General features: G+C 41.3%; 1 protein-coding gene across 1 annotated transcript in view; it reads right to left on the bottom strand.

Annotated features, from left to right (window-relative positions):
* Nucleotides 1-876: 876 nt before the first annotated feature.
* Nucleotides 877-23835, bottom strand: part of ccny (cyclin Y) — a 252715-nt gene continuing 229756 nt past the window's right edge. Inside the window, exons 8-10 of the mRNA XM_063044375.1 lie at nt 20881-21047; nt 18393-18555; nt 877-3769 (exon numbers count right to left, since the gene is read on the bottom strand). Of these exons, the coding sequence (XP_062900445.1) occupies nt 3653-3769; nt 18393-18555; nt 20881-21047 (447 nt within the window). The 3' untranslated portion in view covers nt 877-3652. The remainder of the gene's footprint in view (nt 3770-18392; nt 18556-20880; nt 21048-23835) is intronic.

The following is a 23835-nucleotide window of genomic DNA, read 5'->3' as shown; positions in this document are numbered from 1 at the left end:
CTATCCATGGCCAAACACATTGATACAATCATGAAGGCATGCCAGTGGCTCTACTTTGTTAGGAGTTTGGAGATTCAGTAGTATCACCAAAGACTTCTGCAAATTTATATGGATATACAGTGGAAAGCATTCTGGTTGTTATACCACAGCTTGAAATGGGGCCCCAATACACAGGATTGCAAGAGGCTGCAGAGTTTCATAGAGTCGGCCAGCATCATCATGAACATATCCCTCCCCACCATTGAGGCCATCTTCAAGAAGGCGGCATCCATCATTAAGGACCATCACTATCCAGGAACATGCTCTGCAGATTCTAGTTATTACTATCAGGGAGGAGACACACACTCAACAATTTAGGAACAGCTTTTTCTCCTCTGTCATCAGATTTTTCAACGGTCCACAAACCCGTATTACCTTGTTATTCCTTTTTTATTATTTATTTTTGTAATTTATAGATTTTTGTCTCTGCACTATACTGCTGCCACAAAATAACCTATCTCACCTATGTCAGTAATGTTAAATCTGATTCTAATGTTACTTTTAAACCCTATTGAAACACTCGATTTTTTTCTACAGGAATATTTTGAATAAGCACAAATATTGCAGAATTTAACCAAATTGGCACCTAACTTTATTAAAATAGTCATTCACTGTCACAGTAATGGGAAGCAATTGGAAATCTTCAGAGCTTACCCAATTCTAACCAGGGTGGCAGCCCTTTGGTAGGTTACTGTATGCTTAAGAATGAGATACAGTCCAGGATATCTGTAGTGTGCAGTTTATCCATCGACACTCTTTTGTATTTGGCAAGGTTGACCAACAAAAGGGGTTTAAAAAGCGCTGTTTGCATTAATACAAAGAAACATAAAATGCTCATTGTAAGCCATTTTCTGAGGTTTAAACATTAAAAGTCAAACCGAAAAAAAAAATTGCTACAGTAGGTTTTCTCAGCACAAGAAACATAATTAAAGTACATAATCAGTTTGTCACAAAAAAAGCTTTTATATTCCAACTAACCAAGGATCAAGGGAAATCTCTCTATACAGAGGTAGAGTCCAGTGCACATGGCTAAGACAAGAATCACCAGTCTAAACTAGACTGAGCCAGATTCTACTGAGACCACTTTACATTTTAAGTAAGCATCAGACTGTATGTACATACATACAATAAATAGGTTATACAATCTTTAACAAGTTTAATAAATTTCACAAAAGTACACTTATACTGGGATAATTACAGAGTTCATCAATGTTCATCTCATTAAAATTCACTCGCAGTTATGTTAACATGATGAATTTTTCTTTCTAAAATACTTTGAAAACTGTATCAAAAAAATTAAATCAGTGATTAAATTACTAAGGTTAAGGTTTTGGTCAAAATTGGTTTTGAGTTATACGAATGGATTTAATAATTAACACAACTATTTTTTTTTATCCTAATTTTTGCTCTCTCTTTCTTCCAAAGGCATCAACGTTTGCCAGGTTCCACAGATGCCCCAGCTGCTTTTTGGCACCTCATTCCAACAGTTGTTCTTCACGAGCGAGACTGGGCAGACAAAACAGAACATCAGAGCCAAGCCCAAGCTGGTGTCCAACTGGCACTCAGGCAGTGCCCAGAGTGGTTGTTGGGAAGCACGTCTGCTTTTTTTTTTGAACACAGGGCCCACTGGAGCACCCAAATGACCAATGAGATCCACTAACTTGGCAAAGATCACAAACCACAGCATCCCTGATCTGTATGGCTTAGCACACAGTGCAGTGCAGTTACCCTCTGAGCCAATGGAGCAGTGCAATTGTGTTTTTTAATAGAATTTCCCCACTGACAGTTCTCAACAACTTTTTTACAGATGAGAAAATTGGAATTTAAGTCAATGAGCATAATGCCTGAACCACTTGATAACAAACATAATGGTAGTAATTTTCCCTGCTCTTAGAAACACTTTTGATTTCCCTCAAGAGGACACATTGTTTTCAATGAATCAAAATCAAGATGTTTTGCCCATTATATGGAGACAAATCTATCCAGGGACTGCTATGTGTGGTTTTTACTGTGCATCACTTAAATGTCTAATAGCAGAAGGCATGCATTTAAGGTGAGAGGGGGTAAGTTCAAAGGAGATGTGAAGGATGTTTTTTTTTACACAGAGTGGTGAGTGCCTGGAATGCACTGTCTGGGGTGTTGGTAGAGGCAGATGCTTTAGAGATTTTTAAGAGACATTTAGATGTGGAAGGATGTGCACATTGTATAGGCAAAAGAGATTAGTTTAGTTAGCCACATGATTACTAATTTAATTGGTTTGGCACTACATTGTAGGCTGAAGGGCCTGTTCCTGTGCTATGTTCTACCAGGTTCAATTCTAGATCTAGCCTGCAATTATGTTTCAAGAACAGCACAATTTTCAGTGAAATTGTGTGCTAATAACATGATGGTGTGATAAAACAGAAATAGGGATTCACAGTATGGAATAATACAGAATTTCCACAAAATATCAGAAGAGGTCGCTGTTGAGTTCACTTTTGAGACATGACGTTGATAAACTTAATTCTTCATTTCAGTGAGTGATAAACCCATGTCAAACTGGTTTTACGTGAAATGTTGTGGAGTGTTGAAAATTATAGAAAAAGCTAAAAGAAATCATAAAATCAAGACAATAGCAAGGTGAATGTTTTCTGTCCTAAAATAGTGATGATATGAATGCTAACATATGAGGTATACATTTGGAAATTATCCATGTGAAATATACCTTCAAGTATATCAATTTAAAGAGTAATATGAAAGGAGCAGTGGCTATCCTAATAAAGATTCACGTGAAATCTTGTGCTGCTAGACTGTCCCTGCAACATAAACAGAGCTCTACTCCAAGAGCGTCAAAAAAACAAACTGGTATAAAAACATCATCATGGGTCTAGTGGAATAAGTGATTCTGACCAGTAAGTGCTGGCTGTAATGTACTTCAATTTAGTATGTGGAAACAATTGCACTAGAGCATTTTACATCTTTCTGTGGCTTTTCACAGGACTGAAAAGACGCTATGGATTTGCCTTCACTGGGAAATACTGCCTTCGTGGGGTAGGGTGGTGCAGAACAGGCAAGGAATCAAACATTAAGCCAATCTCTAAAATGGTTTCTGAAACACAGCAGATCATTGTTGACCATTGTGGCATTTCACACGAGTGGTTCATCTTTTACACACTCATGAAAGTCTAACCATAAATTTATCAGGCTTAAAATAAATTAAAAATAAAATACCGGTGCTCACAAACTGCCCCGGCTATGTGCTGAAAGCAAACTTCTTACTCAGCCACATTGTCTCAACATATTTCCTGCAAACAAGCCAACTGCTAAGAATGACATTTTTCTTCCTCAGTTTTCCATCTCTGGACCCCTTTTTTCCATTTATGATGGTGGCCCATATTGAAAGGGGTGGGGGTGCAGTTTAGAGGCAGTGAAGATGCTAGAAATGAAAGTCCTTTCTCATAATTTCAAAGTTTTTGTTCTCTCAAATGAGATTTTTCCATTTTCCTGTGCTACACAAGATGGAGGCACTGTGAAGGCATCTAGCCAAAGTCTAATGAAGTCTCTCTTATTTTCTTTCCCCCAGACAAAAACTGGATGGATGATAGCGTATTTATTCGAGCAAAGCTGCCCAGTATTAAGGAATGATGGCCGGAGACCATCGGATCACAGTCAGATTGTCTGCACTGGCTGAGCGCTTCCGAGCAGATTTCCTCAAGTCCTTGTACTTGTCCTCGCACAGTCGGGATAGTGCCTGGAAAATTCAAAGGCGACAGAGGTTAAATGTGCAACAAAGCACAACTGAAGAAACAATCTTGGAACGTGGTGAGTCATGGGCTTCATTTTCCATTTATAGATGATCCTTTACAAAAGGTTATTCCACAAGGCATAACCAGAGCTGACACACTAACTAACAACTTGTGTGACACTTGCCCTTTCACATTTAAAACAAAACCATTCATCCTTTTTGATTTAATTGTCAGCTGACAACATTTACAGGATAAATAAGTATGTTCATTTACACATCAAGGAGGTTAATCATCGACTTCTGGCTTGCAAGCCAGTGTTAAATGTGTAAACATAAGTCAACTTCGAGCCTATAATTAGTGAGGACAGCTGTGAAAATTTTGCCATTTAACTTTCATATTAATTATGTTTTCAACAGCTTCAGAAGACCAAAATCTATCTCTAAGGCAGTGTAACAAATATTCAATGAAAACCACAAAAAACATTATGGATATTCAACAGACTCTGGCTCAGCTGCAAGAGAGCCTTGCTCTGGTCATATAGGATGGAAGATAAGAGCACTTTATTTTGCTGAACTTCTGATGACTAACTCCACAGACCTCCCATGTCACCTCTCTGATGGTCATTTGATTAGAAATTTAACACAAAAAAGACCATTCAGTCCACAGTGTCTAAGAGGATCTATCCAGCTTAATCCTACTTCCTAGCTTTTGATCCACAGCTCTTTAATTGCTAATATTTCAAGAGCACAGAGGAGTAATTTTTATACCAATGAGGGTTTCTTCCACCATCACTGTGTCAGTCAGTGAGTTCTAGATACCCACTAAACTCAGAGTAAAACATTTCTCATTCCCCCCCCCCCATTCTATCAATAACTTTAAATAAGTACTCTGGATGTTTTCAATCTCCCTCCATGGGATGAAGGCCCCGTTTCTACGCTGTAGTGTTATATGACTCTTTGAATCGATGTAGGGAACTCCATCAACTCTACGCCCATCAAGATTTTGTACAATTAGTGCATCTACATAGTAGGTGGTGACTATTCTACTGTGGTAGCAGATCAGAATTTCAGTTCAGTACTCATGTCATGCCCTCTTCTCATTACTACCATCAGGGAGGGCAGCAGCCTGAAAACCTACAATCAATGAACAGCTTCTTCCCTTTTGCCATCGGATTTCTAAATGATCCATGAAAATTACTTCACTATTCTTCTCTTACACAACTTATTTATTTTTATTGCAGCATGTAGTAGTTTTTTATGTCTTGCACTGTACTGCTGCTACAAAACAACAGATTTCATGACCTATATCAGTGATAATAACCCAGGTTCTGAAATCCACACAAGTATTTTCTAGATTGGTTAAAATGCATAACGGATGTAGTTTTCCAATCCCAGTACCATAAAAGGAGGTGGAAAAGTGATGAGCATGAGTGCAGACTCAACTTGTTCAACCTTTTTTTCATGTTAGTGATTTCCCCCCCATAAGATAAGATCATCCTTGTGAACCTTCTCTGAATATATATTTTCTTAAATAAAGACACCAAAATGGTTGACTCGTCTTACACACAGTTATAGGAAGACCTTTATACTCCAAGTCCTTTGAAATAAGGGCCAAGATTTCAAAAGCCTTTCTATTTACCTGCTCACATGAACGGTGGATTTCTACATTTCATCTATGAGCCAAATCACTTTATGCTGCAGCTTTCTACAGCCTATCTCCACGTTTTTATCATAATTATTTCCAAAATTAACAACTTCCCATTTTGTCACAATATGCTCCATTTGTTCACTTCTGACCTCTGCTTAACCTATCAATATCTCTCAGTGAACTGCTTGGAATGTTTCTCACAGATTACCTTCCTGAAAATTTGGTTGCTACATATATCCACTTTGTTCCCCTAAATCATTAATATACACAAAAGACAAATAGATTTTTAAAAAAGCAGGAGTAGGTCACGGTGCCCCTAAAGTCTGCCCCACCATTCAATAACTAGAATGGTTGGGGGGTGGGAATCAAATTAAAGCGGCTAGGTGTGAGGAGGTTAGTTCACAACAGAGGGATGGGAACCAGTGCAGAGAGACAGAGGGGTGTAAAGTGAGCGTAGAAGCAAAAAGTACAAAGGGGAAAAGTAAAAGTGGCAGGCCGACAAATCCAGGGCAAGCATTAAAAAGGGCTAAGAGAGTTGTAAAAGAGTGCCTGAAGGCTTTATGTGTCAATGCAAGGAGCATTCGTAATAAGGTGGATGAATTGAAAGTGCAGATTGTTATTAATGATTATGATATAGTTGGGATCACAGAGACATGGCTCCAGGGTGACCAGGGATGGGAGCTCAACGTTCAGGGATATTCAATATTCAGGAGGGATAGACACGAAGGAAGGGGAGGTGGGGTGGCGTTGCTGGTTAAAAAAGAGATTAACGCAATAGAAAGGAAGGACATAAGCCGGGAAGATGTGGAATCGATATGGGTAGAGCTGCGTAACACTAAGGGGCAGAAGACGCTGGTGGGAGTTGTGTACAGGCCACCTAACAGTAGTAGTGAGGTCGGAGATGGTATTAAACAGGAAATTAGAAATGTGTGCAATAAAGGAACAGCAGTTATAATGGGTGACTTCAATCTACATGTAGACTGGGTGAACCAAATTGGTAAAGGTGCTGAGGAAGAGGATTTCTTGGAATGTATGCGGGATGGTTTTTTGAACCAACATGTCGAGGAACCGACTAGAGAGCAGGCTATTCTGGACTGGGTTTTGAGCAATGAGGAAGGGTTAATTAGCGATCTTGTCGTGAGAGGCCCCTTGGGTAAGAGTGACCATAATATGGTGGAATTCTTCATTAACATGGAGAGTGACGTAGTTAATTCAGAAACAAAGGTTCTGAACTTAAAGAGGGGTAACTTTGAAGGTATGAGACGTGAATTAGCTAAGATAGACTGGCAAATGACACTTCAAGGATTGACGGTGGATATGCAATGGCAGGCATTTAAAGGTTGCATGGATGAACTACAACAATTGTTCATCCCAGTTTGGCAAAAGAATAAATCAAGGAAGGTAGTGCACCCGTGGCTGACAAGAGAAATTAGGGATAGTATCAATTCCAAAGAAGTAGCATACAAATTAGCCAGAGAAAGTGGCTCACCTGAGGACTGGGAGAAATTCAGAGTTCAGCAGAGGAGGACAAAGGGCTTAATTAGGAAGGGGAAAAAAGATTATGAGAGAAAACTGGCAGAGAACATAAAAACGGACTGTAAAAGCTTTTATAGATATGTAAAAAGGAAAAGACTGATAAAGACAAATGTAGGTCCCCTGCAAACAGAAACAGGTGAATTGATTATGGGGAGCAAGGACATGGCAGACCAATTGAATAATTACTTTGGTTCTGTCTTCACTAAGGAGGACATAAATAATCTTCCAGAAATAGTAAGGGACAGAGGGTCCAGTGAGATGGAGGAACTGAGCGAAATACATGTTAGTAGGGAAGTGGTGTTAGGTAAATTGAAGGGATTGAAGGCAGATAAATCCCCAGGGCCAGATGGTCTGCATCCCAGAGTGCTTAAGGAAGTGGCCCAAGAAATAGTGGATGCATTAGTGATAATTTTTCAAAACTCGTTAGATTCTGGACTAGTTCCTGAGGATTGGAGGGTGGCTAATGTAACCCCACTTTTTAAAAAAGGAGGGAGAGAGAAACCGGGGAATTATAGGCCGGTTAGCCTAACGTCGGTGGTGGGGAAACTGCTGGAGTCAGTTATCAAGGATGTGATAACAGCACATTTGGAAAGCGGTGAAATGATCGGACAAAGTCAGCATGGATTTGTGAAAGGAAAATCATGTCTGACGAATCTCATAGAATTTTTTGAGGATATAACTAGTAGAGTGGATAGGGGAGAACCAGTGGATGTGGTATATTTGGATTTTCAAAAGGCTTTTGACAAGGTCCCACATAGGAGATTAGTGTGCAAACTTAAAGCACACGGTATTGGGGGTAAGGTATTGGTGTGGGTGGAGAATTGGTTAGCAGACAGGAAGCAAAGAGTGGGAATAAACGGGACCTTTTCAGAATGGCAGGCGGTGACTAGTGGGGTACCGCAAGGCTCAGTGCTGGGACCCCAGTTGTTTACAATATATATTAATGACTTGGATGAGGGAATTAAATGCAGCATCTCCAAGTTTGCGGATGACACGAAGCTGGGTGGCAGTGTTAGCAGTGAGGAGGATGCTAAGAGGATGCAGGGTGACTTGGATAGGTTGGGTGAGTGGGCAAACTCATGGCAGATGCAATTTAATGTGGATAAATGTGAAGTTATCCACTTTGGTGGCAAAAATAGGAAAACAGATTATTATCTGAATGGTGGCCGATTAGGAAAAGGGGAGGTGCAACGAGACCTGGGTGTCATTATACACCAGTCATTGAAAGTGGGCATGCAGGTACAGCAGGCGGTGAAAAAGGCGAACGGTATGCTGGCATTTATAGCGAGAGGATTCGAGTACAGGAGCAGGGAGGTACTACTGCAGTTGTACAAGGCCTTGGTGAGACCACACCTGGAGTATTGTGTGCAGTTTTGGTCCCCTAATCTGAGGAAAGACATCTTTGCCATAGAGGGAGTACAAAGAAGGTTCACCAGATTGATTCCTGGGATGGCAGGTCTTTCATATGAAGAAAGACTGGATGAACTGGGCTTGTACTCGTTGGAATTTAGAAGATTGAGGGGGGATCTGATTGAAACGTATAAGATCCTAAAGGGATTGGACAGGCTAGATGCAGGAAGATTGTTCCCGATGTTGGGGAGGTCTAGAACGAGGGGTCACAGTTTGAGGATAGAGGGGAAGCCTTTTAGGACCGAGGTTAGGAAAAACTTCTTCACACAGAGAGTGGTGAATCTGTGGAATTCTCTGCCACAGCAAACTGTTGAGGCCAGTTCATTAGCTATGTTTAAAAGGAAGTTAGATATGGCCCTTGTGGCTACAGGGGTCAGGGGGTATGGAGGGAAGGCTGGGTTCTGAGTTGGATGATCAGCCATGATCATAATAAATGGCGGTGCAGGCTCGAAGGGCCGAATGGCCTACTCCTGCACCTATTTTCTATGTTTCTATGTTTCTATATAATTGTGGCTGATCTGCCCCAGATCTCATCAGCTCTTCTGCACCAGTTTCCCATAGCCCCCAATCCACAATCGTTCAATACTTCATCTACTTCTAGGTATTCATTCAGAAAGCCAGGAGGCGTGGGATCCAAGGAAACTTGGCTGTGTGGATTTGGAATTGACTTGCCTATAGTAAGCAAACGGTGGTACTAGATAGAATGTATTCCTCCTGGAGGCCCATGACTAGTGCTCAGAAAGGATCTGTTCTGGGAACCCTGTTCTTCGTGATTTTTATAAATGACTTGGGTAAGGAAGAGGAAGGGTGGGGTTAGTAAGTTTGTAGATGACATGAAGGTTGGTGATATTGTGGATAGTTGAGAAGGTTGTGTGTGGATAGTTGAGAAGATTGTAGTCATGTCGCAAAGGAACACTGATAGGATGTAGAGCTGGGCTGAGAAGGGGCAGATAGAGTTCACTCCAGAAATCTGTGAAGAGATACAGGTTGGAAGGTCAACTTTGAAGGCAGAGTACATGGCTAGTGGCACGATTCTTAGTACTGTGGAAGGTCAGAGGAATCCAAAGGTCCGCATCCAAAGATCCATCAAAGTTGTGCAAGTTTATAGGGTGGTTAAGAAGGTAAAATGGTTTGTTTGTTGTTAGTTGGGGGACTGAGTTCAAAAGCCATGAGGTAATGCTCTAGCTCTATAAAATTTTAGCTAGACTACACTTGGGAGTATTGTGTTCAGTTCTGGCTGCCTCATTATAGGAAGGATGTGGAAGCTTTACAGAGGGTGCAGAGGAGATTTACCAAGATGCTGCCTGGATTAGAGAGCATGTCCTATGAGGAAACATCAAGCAATCTAAGGCTTTTCTCTTTGGAGTGAAGGTGGATGAGAGGTGACTTGATAGAGGTGTAGAAGATGAAAAGAGGAACAGATAGATAGAGTTGGCAATCAGTGCCTTTTTCCCAGGGCGGCAATAGCTAATACAGGAGGGCATACTTTTAAAGTGATTCCAGTAAAGCAAAGGGGAGCTGGCGGAGATAAGGTTTTTACTCAGAGAGTGGTAAGTGCATGGAATGCACTGCTGAGGATAATGGTAGAGGCAGGCACTTTATGAGCAGTTAAGAGATTCTTAGACAAGCACATGGATGCAAGACAAATGGAAGGCTATATGAGAAGGAAGGGTTAGATTGATCTTGGTTAAAAGGTCAGCACATCGTGGGCTGCTGGGTCAGCACTGCTCTATATTCTTCTAGTAATATTACAAATGATCTAGCCTCCACAATGCTCTGAGACAGAGAATCAAGACCCTCTGTAAGCAGAAGTACCTGTGGACTTCAATTTTAAATATCACTTGCTAATCTTATAACTGTATACCTTCCCTGAGATTTTCACATTAGTGGAAAGATCTTAACATCTACCTTGTTGTGCATCCTCAGGATCCGGCATGTTTAAATAAGATCTCCTCATTCTTCTAAACACCAAAGATTGCATTTTAATTTTTCTAGCTGTTTTTGAAAAGCCAATCCTCTCATCGCAGAAATCTCTGATATTGCAAACAGCTGAGGACCCCATAATGATCCCAGTAATCACTGATTACATGTTGCCAAATTGAAAACCACTCCTACATCCGTATTCATTACTTTGGTACGCCCCTGCTAATAAGTTACTTCCAACACCATGAAATCTTATTTCTGATGTAACCATTTGTGTTGCACATCATTACGGCTGCTGTTTCCCTCTATGGTTCCATACTGTTGCTTTAGCTGTGGAGTGGGGGTTGTGGGGATAAGCTCCCTCTACTTATTAAATGTTCCCAATGGCATGAGTCTGAAATAGCCTCTGACAACCAAGCTCAGCTCCACCAGCGGGCTTAGCTACTAAGCCTGGTGGAACCATTTCTACTGCCAGGAGAAGGACCAGAAGTGGGTTAAAACCAGTTGCTTTGGGCGGATGGGGTTCGTCAGCCATGGTTGGCAGTTCATCCAGGAGAAGAAAAACTCTGCTCTCAAACCGTCACTGCCTTGTGGCTATACCCACTCATGGGGAAGACTCTGGGTGTAAATCCGAGGAAAAATCTGGACCTGGTGTCCGAAGGTAGTCCTACGTTGAACTCAATGCTGACTGGCAACTCCTGTGACACTGCTGGTACCAAACTGTATCTCTGCCGTTCTTCTGAATTCATCAGCTACAAGGAGAGGGGGAGCTCGTTGCACTCTCCATATCCTGCTGCCCTTGGCTGCACACTTTTGGGGAAAAAAAAAGGATCAGCCATGATTGAATGGCAGAGCAGACTCAATGGCCAGATGGCCTAAGTCTGCTCCTCTGTCTTCTGGTCTACTTGCGTGGGTATACAACGTAAACAGATAGGACACATCCATGGTCGACCTCAACCAACAGAGGAAGGCTTTTCTCTAATCCCATCTATCCACTCTGATTGACCGTTTCTCAAAGAACTATAAATATATTTCTCAACCAACACACACAAAATGCCGGTGGAGGAACTCAGCAACATCTACGGAGGGGAATAAACAGTTGACATATTGGGCCACAAGCCTTCATCAGGAGTGAAATGAGAAGGTGGGGTGTATGTGGGGGAGGGGGCAAGGAGGACAAAATGGCAACTGATAGGTGAGTCCAGATGAGGGGAAAGGTTGGTAGAGGGAGGATCAAAAGGAAAGATGTGAGAAGTTAGGATGTGATTGTTAGGGAAGGCATAGGGCTAAAGAGGAGAAATCTAATAGGAGAGGACAGTGGACACTGAAGAATAGAAATGAGGAGGGGAACCAGAGGAAGGTGATGGGTAGGTGAGGAGTAGAGAAGGGATGAGAGGGTAACTAGAATGGGGAATAGGAAAAGAGAAAAAAAGAAAATAGAAGGATGGAGGTGTGAGAAATTATCGACAGTTATAGAAATTGATGTTCAGGTTGGATCTACCCAGACGGAATATTGGGAGTTGCTCCTCCAACCTGAGTTTGGCCTCATTGAGGCAATAGAGGAGGGTGTGTACAGATATGATTTCACTTTCACAAAGCCATTTGGACTTCACTTGATCACATGACTTCTTTTCAAATATTCTTAAATTATCTCCCTAATGACTAAAATTCCCTTGTCCATACAGACATTCTTCACTAATTATCTGAAATGGATGCTTCCAGATACATTTTTTTAGTATCTAATATGCATAGTAAACACTGCACAACCTATCACAGTTACATTTACTGCAACCATTGTAAACTACTGTCAATAATAGAAAGACAAGTGACGGAACACTACAGGAATTATTCTGCCTCCAGAGAAGCCAGGTGCAAAGGCCAAGAGTAGGAGCCAACTGCTGGTCTATCAGCTGCCTAACTCATCATTCTTATTTTCAGATTTCCATTATTTGCTTTTTGTTTTGGAAGAAAGAGGGGATGTCAGAGGTAAGCTTTTTTTTATATATGCAAAGTGGTGAGTGTGAGGAAAGGCATTGCCAGGGGTGGTGGCAGAAGCAGATACATTATGGACATTAAACAGACTCTTAGATAGGCACATGGATGATAGAAAAATGGAGGGTTATGGAGGAGAGAAGGGTTAAATTGATCTTACAGAAGGTTAAAAGGTCGGCACTACATCATGGGCCTAAGGGCCTGTACTGTGCTATTATGTTCTATGTTCAATGTGTTGTTCTTTCAACACCAATAGTGGGTGTATCACCATTTCTGCAGAAACTTCACCTGTATATTTTTCAGTTTTGTTTGCATGTGGCTTTAATAAAGTTTGCTTAGCAACAATAAAGATTTCACTGTGTAGATCACCATCATGAAGTGTAAGCTATCATTTATAATAAAGGATTCAAGGCGCAAATAAAACTGTTATACAAATGCTGCAACCAGGTACAGATTTTGAAGGATTGTTTGCAGTCACTGGGTGTCTTATCAGATTTACTAATACAATTTTCATAAAACTCTTTACGGAAGTTGGATGATTCAGTTATCAACTTTCACTCACTGAACATCCCTTCTCTACCTCTCCCTGACAGCACAGCCAAAAAGAACAACCTCATCAATCAATTAATTTAAAGCATCATCGGTTAAATGTGCTTCAAATTACAATCATTCTTGTGCTCGAGGGCAACTTTACAAAAGCCTTGACGCCGTCATCTGGAGAGGCGATCTCTATCCCTCTCTGACAAATGATCAGGATTTAAATAAGCACCTGCTCAGGAAAGGCAGCACGCTCCAAACAACTATAATTATTTTTACATGACCCTGGAAGAGTGCACTGAGTTCACATTATTCAGTGCTAGATGATACCATGAAAGGAAGTAACCCAAACTCTGCCCGCAGGGCAATAGCTTAACTGTAAAAAGCTCTTCATAAATCTTATCTCATTGCTCATTTTCCCATCAGTTTCATCTGAAAGAAGTAATCAGTTTGCCATCTAAGATTTATGTACTTTTCCCAAATTATTACAAGTCCCAATTTCCATAAAAGGTTCTTCTTCTTCATGTGCCTTGCGCGTTACACGCTTAGGCGATCATGGCTCTACACGTTGACTGATCCCTCGCAGCGTCAATGGTATCTCGCACACTTAGATCTGTTAGTTCTTTCACAGTGTCCATATATTTTCTTCTTTGCCTTCCTCTACCGCGTTTCCCAGGCATACGGCCTTATAAGGCATTCTATTTCTCCCTTTCTGATGACATGGCCCAGGAATTTAAGTTTCCTCTCTTTTAATGTTCTCATTAAAGATCTTTTTGTATGAGCACGTTGGAGTACTGTCTCATTAGTTACCCAATCTCCATGATATTTTCAGCATTCTTCTAAGAAACCACATTTCTGTTGCTTTGGAGTTCTGGTGTTAATAGTCCATGTTTCGGAAGCACACAGCAAGATTGACCAGATGTAACATTTTAGTAGCCTAAGCCTTGTTGTCATAGAAATGTCTGTTGGTAAAAATGGGTTTCATTTTTTGGAAGTTGGTTTTGGCAATGGCAATTCTTTTTATTTCTACTTATATCATCTTGTGATATAAAGGTAATTAAAGCTGGTCTTTTGTTCAATCTCTTGGTTACCGATGTACAATTGGCAGTTGGGAATATCCTGCTGTTTTGGTATTACCATACATTTTGTTTTTTTACAGTTGATGGTTAGACCAAAATCTGCACTTGTTTGTACTACTTTGTCTAGGTGGATTTGTAGGTCTTCTGCAGTACCTGCTATTAAGGTGTTATGCTATTATCTGCATATCTTATATTGTTGATGTTAACACCTCCAATTTTTATCCTATCTAGGTCTTCTATTTCTCTGAGAATCATTTCATTATAGATATTAAATAATTCTGTTGAGGCAACGCATCCCTGTCTAACTCCTCTTTAAATTTTAGTCCAACTGCTTGTATTATCATCAATTTTTACCTCCGCCATTTGATTCCAATATAAATTTTGAAGCAGTTGTTGGTCCCTTCCATCTGTTTAGTTTAGCAAGAATTTGAAATAATTTTTCATGTTGCACTTTGTCAAATGCTTTAGTGAAATCAATAAAACATAAAAAGACATCATTTTGATATTCAATTGCCCTTTCTGAAAGCATAAAAGGTTATAGCAGAATATTAGTTGAGATTCCAATAAAAATGCAATACATTTGCATCCAAGTCAATTCAGGCTACTTAAGGGTCCTTGAAATCAATTCCTGTCACCTCTTCTCCTTTGAGCACATGTAAAAAATATACAACAGTACCATAGTTCAATAAAATCTCAAAGCAGCCAGAGAATATCTCAGCTATGAATATTTACATCACAATAAATCATAACCTCTCTGACTGTGCTTATTTACACTCAATTATAAATTCCGTCAACAGATGCATTTCATCAATAGATAATTTTATGAAATGATATTTTATTTAAAAAAAAAGTCAAATTCAGAAATAAAGGTTGTCAGCGAGTAGTCAGCCAGAATTGGAGGAGCAAATCTGCAGAGAGATAGCAGGCAACTGCAGGAAACATAAAGTTGTGGTGGTAGGTGATTTTAATTTTCCACATATTGATTGGGACTCCCATACTGTTAGGGGTCTAGATGGGTTAGAGTTTGTAAAATGTGTTCGGGAAAGTTTTCTAAATCAATATATAGAGATACCAATGAGAGAGGATGCAATATTAGATCTCCTATTAGGAAACAAGTTAGGACAAGTGACGGAAGTGTGTGTAGGGAAACACTTTGGTTCCAGTGATCATAACACCATTAGTTTCAGCTTGATCATGGACAAGGATAGATCTGGTCCTAGGGTTGAGGTTCTTAACTGGAAGAAGGCCAAATCTGAAAAAATGAGAAAGGATTTAAAAAGCGTGGATTGGGACAGGTTGTTCTCTGGCAAGGATGTGATCGGTAAGTGGGAAGCCTTCAAAGGAGAAATTTTGAGAGTGCAGAGCTTGTATGTTCCTGTCAGGATTAAAGGCAAAGTGAATAGGAATAAGGAACCTTGGTTCTCAAGGGATATTGCAACTCTGATAAAGAAGAAGAGAGAGTTATATGACACGTATAGGAAACGGAGTAAATAAGGTGCTTGAGGAGTATAAAAAGTGCGAGAAAGTACTTAAGAAGGAAATAAGGAGGGCTAAAAGAAGACATGAGGTTGCCTTGGCAGTCAAAGTGACGGATAATCCAAAGAGCTTTCACAGGTATATTAAGAGTAAAAGGATTGTAAGGGATAAAATTGGTCCTCTTGAAGATCAGAGTGGTCGGCTATGTGTGGAACCAAAAGAAATAGGGGAGATCTTAAATGGGTTTTTTGCATCTGTATTTAATAAGGGAACTGGCATCAAGTCTATGGAATTAAGGGAAACAAGTAGTGTGATCATGGAAACTGTACAGATTGAAGAGGAGGAGGTGCTTGCTATCTTGAGGCAAATTAAAGTGGATAAATCCCCAGGACCTGACAGGGTATTCCCTCGGACCTTGAAGGAGACTAGTGTTGAAATTGCAGGAGCACTGGCAGATATATCTAAAATGTCGGTGTCACGGGTGAGGTGCCAAAGGATTGGAGAGTGGGTCGTTGTTCCGTTGTTTAAAAAAGGATCGAAAAGTAATCCAGGAAATTATAGGCCGGTAAGTTTGACGTCGGTAGTGGGTAAGTTATTGGAGGGAGTACTAAGAGACAGAATCTACAAGCATTTGGATAGACAGGGACTTATTATAGACAAGGACTTATTATAGACAATAGGTGCAGGAGTAAGCCATTCGGCCCTTTGAGCTAGCACCGCCATTCACTGTGATCATGGCTGCTCATCCACAATCAGTATCCAGTTCCTGCCTTATCCCTTATTAGGGAGCGTCAACATGGCTTTGTGCGTGGTAGGTCATGTTTGACCAATCTATTGAGTTTTTCGAGGAGGTTACCAGGAAAGTGGATGAAGGGAAGGCAGTGGATGTTGTCTACATGGACTTCAGTAAGGCCTTTGATAAGATCCCGCATGGGAGGTTAGTTAGGAAAATTCAGTCGCTAGGTATACATGGAGAGGTGGTAAATTGGATTAGACATTGGCTCAATGGAAGAAGCCAAAGAGTGGTAGTAGAGGATTGCTTCTCAGAGTGGAGGCCTGTGACTATGGTGTGCCACAGGGATCAGTGCTGGGTCCATTGTTATTTGTCATCTATATCAGTGATCTGGATGATAATGTGGTAAATTGGATCAGCAAATTTGCTGATGATACAAAGATTGGAGGTGTAGTAGACAGTGAGGAAGGTTTTCAAAGCTTGCAGAGGGACTTGGACCAGCTGGAAAAATGGGCTAAAAAATGGCAGATGGAGTTTAATACAGACAAGTGTGAGGTATTACACCTTGGAAGGACAAACCAAGGTAGAACATACAGGGTAAATGGTAAGGCACTGAGCAGTGCAGTAGAACAGAGGGATCTGGGAATACAGATACAAAATTCCCAAAAAGTGGCGTCACAGGTAGATAGGGTCATAAAGAGAGCTTTTGGTACATTGGCCTTTATTAATCAAAGTATTGAGTATAAGAGCTGGACTGTTATGGTGAGGTTGTATAAGGCATTGGTGAGGTCGAATCTGGAGTATTGTGTTCAGTTTTGGTCACCAAATTACAGGAAGGATATTTATAAGGTTGAAAGAGTGCAGAGAAGGTTTACAAGGATGTTGCTGGGACTTGAGAAACTCAGTTACAGAGAAAGGTTGAATAGGTTAGGACTTTATTGCCTGGAGCATAGAAGAATGAGGGGAGATTTGATAGAGATATATAAAATTATGATAGGTATAGATAGAGTGAATGCAAGCAGGCTTTTTCCACTGAGGCAAGGGGAGAAAAAAACCAGAGGACACGGGTTAAGGGTGAAGGGGGAAAAGTTTAAAGGGAACATTGGGGGAGCTTCTTCACACAGAGAGTGGTGGGAGTGTGGAATGAGCTGCCAGACGAGGTGGTAAATGCGGGTTCTTGTTAACATTTAAGAATAAATTGGACAGATACATGGATGGGAAGTGTATGGAGGGATATAGTCCGTGTGCAGGCCAGTGGGACAAGGCAGAAATAGTTTGGCACAGCCAAGAAGGGCCAAAAGGCCTGTTTCTGTGCTGTAGTGTTTCTATGGTTGTTTTCACTGTTATGTTGGGCTTTATGCTCATTCTCGAACATTAACAGCAAGAAGTCAGTTTATAAGTAAATGCATATATTACTAACTATCTCAAAAATATCTGAGTCCTGAAGAAGGGTCTCAGCCCAAAATGTCGACTGTTTACTCTTTTCCATAGATGCTGCCTGACCTGCTGAGTTCCCCCAGCATTTTGTGTGTGTTGCTTTGGATTTCCAACATCTGCAGATTTTCTCATGTTTGTGATTTACTGAATATCTACTGAGTAGTAGTCAAGGCTGCGTACAGTTTCATTGTTTCTTCTCTTAAGAGCTAGATCATTGTGGCCAGTAGATCATTGAAGATTACAGCCATGCTGCTGGTGAAATAGACTCCAGGGCCTGAATGCTCTATTGATTTTTGTCTAAGATGAGCAAGCACAGCACAGATGAGAGACACAAGTGAAGATTTCCATAGGGAGCATCTCGAGAATTCATTGCTTCAGAAGGCACTGAGTAATTCAGACAAATGTGAAATGGATGCACTTGTATTCACTGTGACCTTGTTGAATGGCAGAACAGCCCTTCAGTCTATATCTGTTACTATTCTTGCAGCATCTCTCAAATGAATGGCTTAATATTGTACCAAAACAAGAATCAGGACCAGATTTACTATCATGGTCTGATATGATGCAAAATTTTGCAACAGTAGTACAGTTCAAGGAAATATAATTACTCTAAATTACAAAATAAATAATGCAAAAATGTTGATTGTACCAGATAATACATAGTCCAACAATGCTTAAACTTCGCTTTTCAAAATATATATAATGAAATGACAAATATTGTTACAAAGCAGTGACTAACTGGGAAGAATTTCACTCCAACAAAAAAGAATCAGTTTTCAATTACTAGACAATAGATAAAGGACAGATTATTATAAAGCCTCATGGTTTTGTTGATGAGATATAATTGTAGCCCCTCACCTCCAGTTTCTGTGCCCTTTCCCGACTGAGTGGTTCCAGAGGGAAACTCAGGTTGTTGGCTTCTGCCAAGGATCGGAGGTCAAAGTAATACTTAGCGTAAACACTGGAGGGCACATTGATGTTGAACTGCAGCAGCTCCAGAAACTGGCGTTCCAGCTCATTCCTACAGAGAGCCAGAGTGAGGGAGCGAGAAAGTAAGAGTGAGGAAGAGGGGGCGAGAGAGGGGGGGGGTAAAAAAGTGAGTGTGGGGGAAAAGAGTGAAAGTAAGAGGGGGAAAGAGAGGAGGGGAAGAGAGAGGTGAAGTGAGAGGGTAAGAGGGGGGAAGAGAGAGAGAGGGAAGAGAACCAGGTAGAGAGATATAGATAGAGATATGTTAGGAGCTGCACATGCAGAAATACATCACAAAACAAAACCACAGAACCCACATATACACCAGATGGAGATAATGGGATTGCAGAAAACAATATTATTAAAGACTACTGCACAAATTAATGCACTCATGCATGCGAACTTAGTAATTTTAAAACACAGCAAAATATTACATTTTGATTTTAATTCATACTCCAAACTAGCTATTCATATAATTATACCTACTCTATGGCTTTCCAATCTAAACACCTATATACTTAGGACTGCATGGCCAGATTCCGCAGCAGCTCTATTTACAAGCTTGCAGACACCACCACCGTAATGGGTTAACAATGTCAGAAAAGCGATAGAGAGCCTAGTGACACGATGTCCTAACAACAACCTTTCCCTCAATGTCGGCAAAACAAAACAGCTGGTCACTGTCCACGGGATGGGAGGAGATGTACGTGGGCCTGTTTACATCAGTGGTGTTGAGGCCAAGATGGGTGAGAGAACACTACGGAAAATAGCCCTGTACCCAACTTGTCCATGTCAATCGAGGTGCCTACCCGAGCCAATACCATTTGCCCGTGTTTGACACGTCTCTCTAAACCTTTCCTATCCGTGTACCTATCCAAAAGTCTTGCAATTATTTTAATTGTCTCTGCCTGCACCATTTCAGCACATTGCACAAACTGAGCACCTACTGGATGAAATGAAATCTCAGCTTAGAACAGGCTCTATCCCTGAGGTGAAAAGTGAAAAATGTGAACAACAACTTCCATTCAAGTAACAGTGTGGGTCCAATCAAGCAGGTCAAAATGTGTCATGAGCAATCTCAAACAAAATGTAATCAGGTCCTATTGGAGGCACTAAAGAACGAGCAGCAACTTGAAACAGAAACTTATTAAGGAGTACATGTTTAAATAAATACAGAGAGGATTAAGAGACAGAGGAAAAGAAAACATAATATTACTCTCTAAATCTTCATGTGGACATTAACTTTATAGCTCAAGGGTAGAGAGCTGAGAGTACGTGGTTGAAGTCTACAGTTCAGTATAATATCTGAGATATACCAAAAGCAAATGGTGGTGTGCCTCAGGGATCTGTTCTGAGACCCCTACTCTTTGTGATTTTTATAAATGACCTTTATGAGGAAGTGGAGAGATGGGTTAGTAAATTTGCTGATGACACAAAGGTTGGGGGTGCTGTGGATAGTGTGGAGGGCTGTCAGAGGTTACAACGGGACATTGATAGGATGCAAAACTGGGCTGAGAAGTGGCAGATGGAGTTCAACCCAGATAAGTGTGAGGTGGTTCATTTTGGTAGGTCAAATATGATGGCAGAATATAGCATTAATAGTAAGACTCTTGACAGTGTGGAGGATCAGAGGGATCTTGGGGTCCGAGTCCATAGAACACTCAAAGCTGCTACGCAGGTTGACTCTGTGGTTAAAAAGGGATACAGTGCATCGGCCTCCATCAATCGTGAGATTGAGTTTAAGAGCCGAGAGGGAATGCTGCAGACCCCACTTGGAGTACTGTGCTCAATTCTGGTCACCTCACTACAGGAAGGATGTGGAAACCATAGAAAGGATGCAGAGGAGATTTACAAGGATGTTGCCTGGATTGGGGAGCATGCCTTATAAGAATAGGTTGAGTGAACTCGGCCTTTTCTCCTTGGAGCGATGGAGGATGAGAGGTGACCTGATAGCGGCGTACAAGATAATAAGAGGCACTGATCTTGTGGATAGTCAGAGGCTTTTTCCCAGGGCCAAAATGGCTAGCAAGAGAGGGCATAGTTTTAAGGTGCTTGGAAGTAGGTACAGAGGAGATGTCAGAGGTAAGTTTTTTTTTACACAGAGAGTGCATGGAATGGGCTGCCGGTGGCAGTGGTGGAGGTGGAAACGATAGGGTCTTTTAAGAAACTCTTGAATAGCTACATGGAGCTTAGAAAAATAGAGGGCTATGGGTAAAGCCCAGGTAGTTCTAAGGTAGGGACATGTTCGGCACAGCTTTGTGGGCCGAAGGGCCTGTATTGTGTTGTATGTTTTCTATGTTTCTATTATTTAGGAAGTGACTAAGTGCTACAGCACTTTCAAATTACTACTAAATTAATTTTTGATGAAAGGCACACTCACATATCTTCTACTGTGATATCCTTAAGGATCTGGCAGTAGTCCACGTTCCATACAGCTTGATCGTCCCAGACCTTGGATGCAAGCAAGATGGCCCCCAACACAATCCGTTTCCAGTTACTCGGGCAGATATCAATCTCTGCGTATGTCAAGAGTCGCTCAAGATACACCTGAAAACAGTTAATTAAAAACAGTTCATCACTTGTACCAATGTTCTACTTTATAACTTTGGGGAGGGACGTAGGAAAGCATACAGGTAGCTGAGCTCAGGCACTACAATGAGATCAGCCATCATCAGTCCCAATGCATCTCCATTACTCAATGTCAGAATCAGAATTAGATGTATTACCAGTGCCATATGTTGTGAAATTTGTCGTTTTGTGGGAACTGTACAATGCAAGACACAAAAAATACTATGTTACAATGACAGATAGATAGACAGACAGATAGATAGATGGACAGATATTCCAAAAGAGGAATAGTGAGGGTGTGTTCATGGACCATTCAGAAATCCAATGACAGAGAGGAAACAGTTACATTTTGAGTGTGAGCTTCACCTCCTCCCTGACGTTAGTAACAAAGGTGGTGAGGGTCCCTAATGATGGATGTTGAACTCTTCAGATACCGCCTTTTTAAGATGTCCTCGATGGAGGAGAGTGTTGAACCTATGATACAGGTGGCTAAGTTTACAACCCTCAGCAGCCCTTTTCCATACCGGGCTCCATTTCTACATTTGTTGAGTAACGAACTTCCTCCTAATGTCTCAATAGAAGTTATTAGTTTTAACTCTTAGCTGGAGGGCAAGAGGGCCTGTCTGGAAAGTTCATACCACAACCCGTGAGCCGCCTTGACTCTCATCCTGGCTTCATCGTTCACTGGATAAACAAGAGAATACTTGCCGAGGTTATCAGAACAATTGTGTGGAATTGAACTTCATTGTCAGTCTTCTGCATGGTCACAGATGCTGCACCGTGGCTATGATTTAACTGCCCTGTATAGCATATCTACTCAAAAAGAGTTGCTGGTGAACGCAGCAGGCCAGGCAGCATCTCTAGGAAGAGGTGCAGTCGACGTTTCAGGCCGAGACCCTTCGTCAGGACTAACTGAAGGAAGAGTGAGTAAGGGATTTGAAAGTTGGAGGGGGAGGGGGAGATCCAAAATGATAGGAGAAGACAGGAGGGGGAGGGATGGAGCCAAGAACTGGACAGGTGATAGGCAAAAGGGGATACGAGAGGATCATGGGACAGGAGGTCCGGGAAGAAAGACAAGGAGGGCGGGGGGCCCAGAGGATGGGCAAGAGGTATATTCAGAGGGACAGAGGGAGAAAAAGGAGAGTGAGAGAAAGAATGTGTGTATAAAAATAAGTAACAGATGGGGTACGAGGGGGAGGTGGGGCATTAGCGGAAGTTAGAGAAGTCGATGTTCATGCCATCAGGTTGGAGGCTACCCAGACGGAATATAAGGTGTTGATTCCGTCTGGGTAGCCTCCAACCTGATGGCATGAACATCGACTTCTCTAACTTCCGCTAATGCCCCACCTCCCCCTCGTACCCCATCTGTTACTTATTTTTATACACACATTCTTTCTCTCACTCTCCTTTTTCTCCCTCTGTCCCTCTGAATATACCCCACACCCCCCCGTCTTTCTTCCTGGACCTCCTGTCCCATGATCCTCTCGTATCCCTTTTGCCTATCACCTGTCCATCTCTCGGCTCCATCCCTCCCCCTCCTGTCTTCTCCTATCATTTTGGATCTCCCCCTCCCCCTCCAACTTTCAAATCCCTTACTCACTCTTCCTTCAGTTAGTCCTGACGAAGGGTCTCGGCCTGAAACGTCGACTGCACCTCTTCCTAGAGATGCTGCCTGGCCTGCTGCGTTCACCAGCAACTTCTATGTGTGTTGCTTGAATTTCCAGCATCTGCAGAATTCCTGTTGTTAGTATATCTACTGATAGCTTCCCAAATCTTTCAGAACATACCTCAAAATTTACTAACTCTAACATAGGAATAAGCAGGGTGTAACTGACCCAAAATAAATGAATTGATATTTTCTCGACACTGTAGATCTTCTCCCAGGTTACATAATATGCTACATTCATCAGGTTTTGAAAGAAAAGCTTCCTTTTACAGGCTCCCTTGAAGAAACTTCAGCTATTTCATCATTAAAGCACAATAAATCCTGAAGTGAACATGGACAAAGAAAAATCAGTGATTCTAATTCACAGTGTTGATTCTTCTCAGAAAATGCAAAAAGAATCCGACAGACCTTTGCAGCAAGAGAAATGCTAAACTCACCAGACATGTTCCAGGTGAGACCACATACCACAGTTTTACAAAAAGAAAAGCAAGAAATCAATATGTTATCCCACTGTAGGCATGTCATAACTAATAGTTCTGCAGACACTAGGAATGGTAAATATTTCCCATTGGCTTAGTGCTGGCTATTAATAATAATGTAAGCAGTCAGTCCCAGGAGCACTTGTCCTGTTCCGTAAAATCCAGGATCCAGTCAGCACATTTTCTTTGTCAGTTACAGCAGAGTGAATGCTAAAATCTAGGAAACACTCTGGAGAAAGCAAAGGAGAGTTATTTGGCCTTAATCAACCTTTTTAGCTGATTTCAACGATTTAGCTGTTTAATGATTGTCTGGTTGTCTGTTCTATCTCATATTGACAGTTAATTTGTGCAGTTATTCTTCAGATAATATGAACTGCATGAAGAGATGAGTGCAGGAGAGGTTTTAGAGTGGAAAAGCCATTTCACCCTCTCAACGTTGGAAGTCCAGGTCCAGCGGTACATGTGGTCATCACAACTGGGTGTTCCTCGGTTGCTACGGATGGTCGTGCCTTCTTTTGTGCTTTGTCACACCCTTTGCTCTCCACAAAGTGTTACAGAACTGTCTTTCTGGCCATTGGACCTCACTGTTGATCTCATCATCCTGTCTGCTGGAGCCAACCAC

This window comes from Mobula hypostoma, chromosome 3 (assembly GCF_963921235.1).
Source record: "Mobula hypostoma chromosome 3, sMobHyp1.1, whole genome shotgun sequence".
In the NCBI taxonomy this organism is placed as follows: Eukaryota; Metazoa; Chordata; class Chondrichthyes; order Myliobatiformes; family Myliobatidae; genus Mobula; species Mobula hypostoma.
Note: the sequence above shows the minus strand (reverse complement) of the source record. Positions and strands in the feature narration are given on the sequence as shown.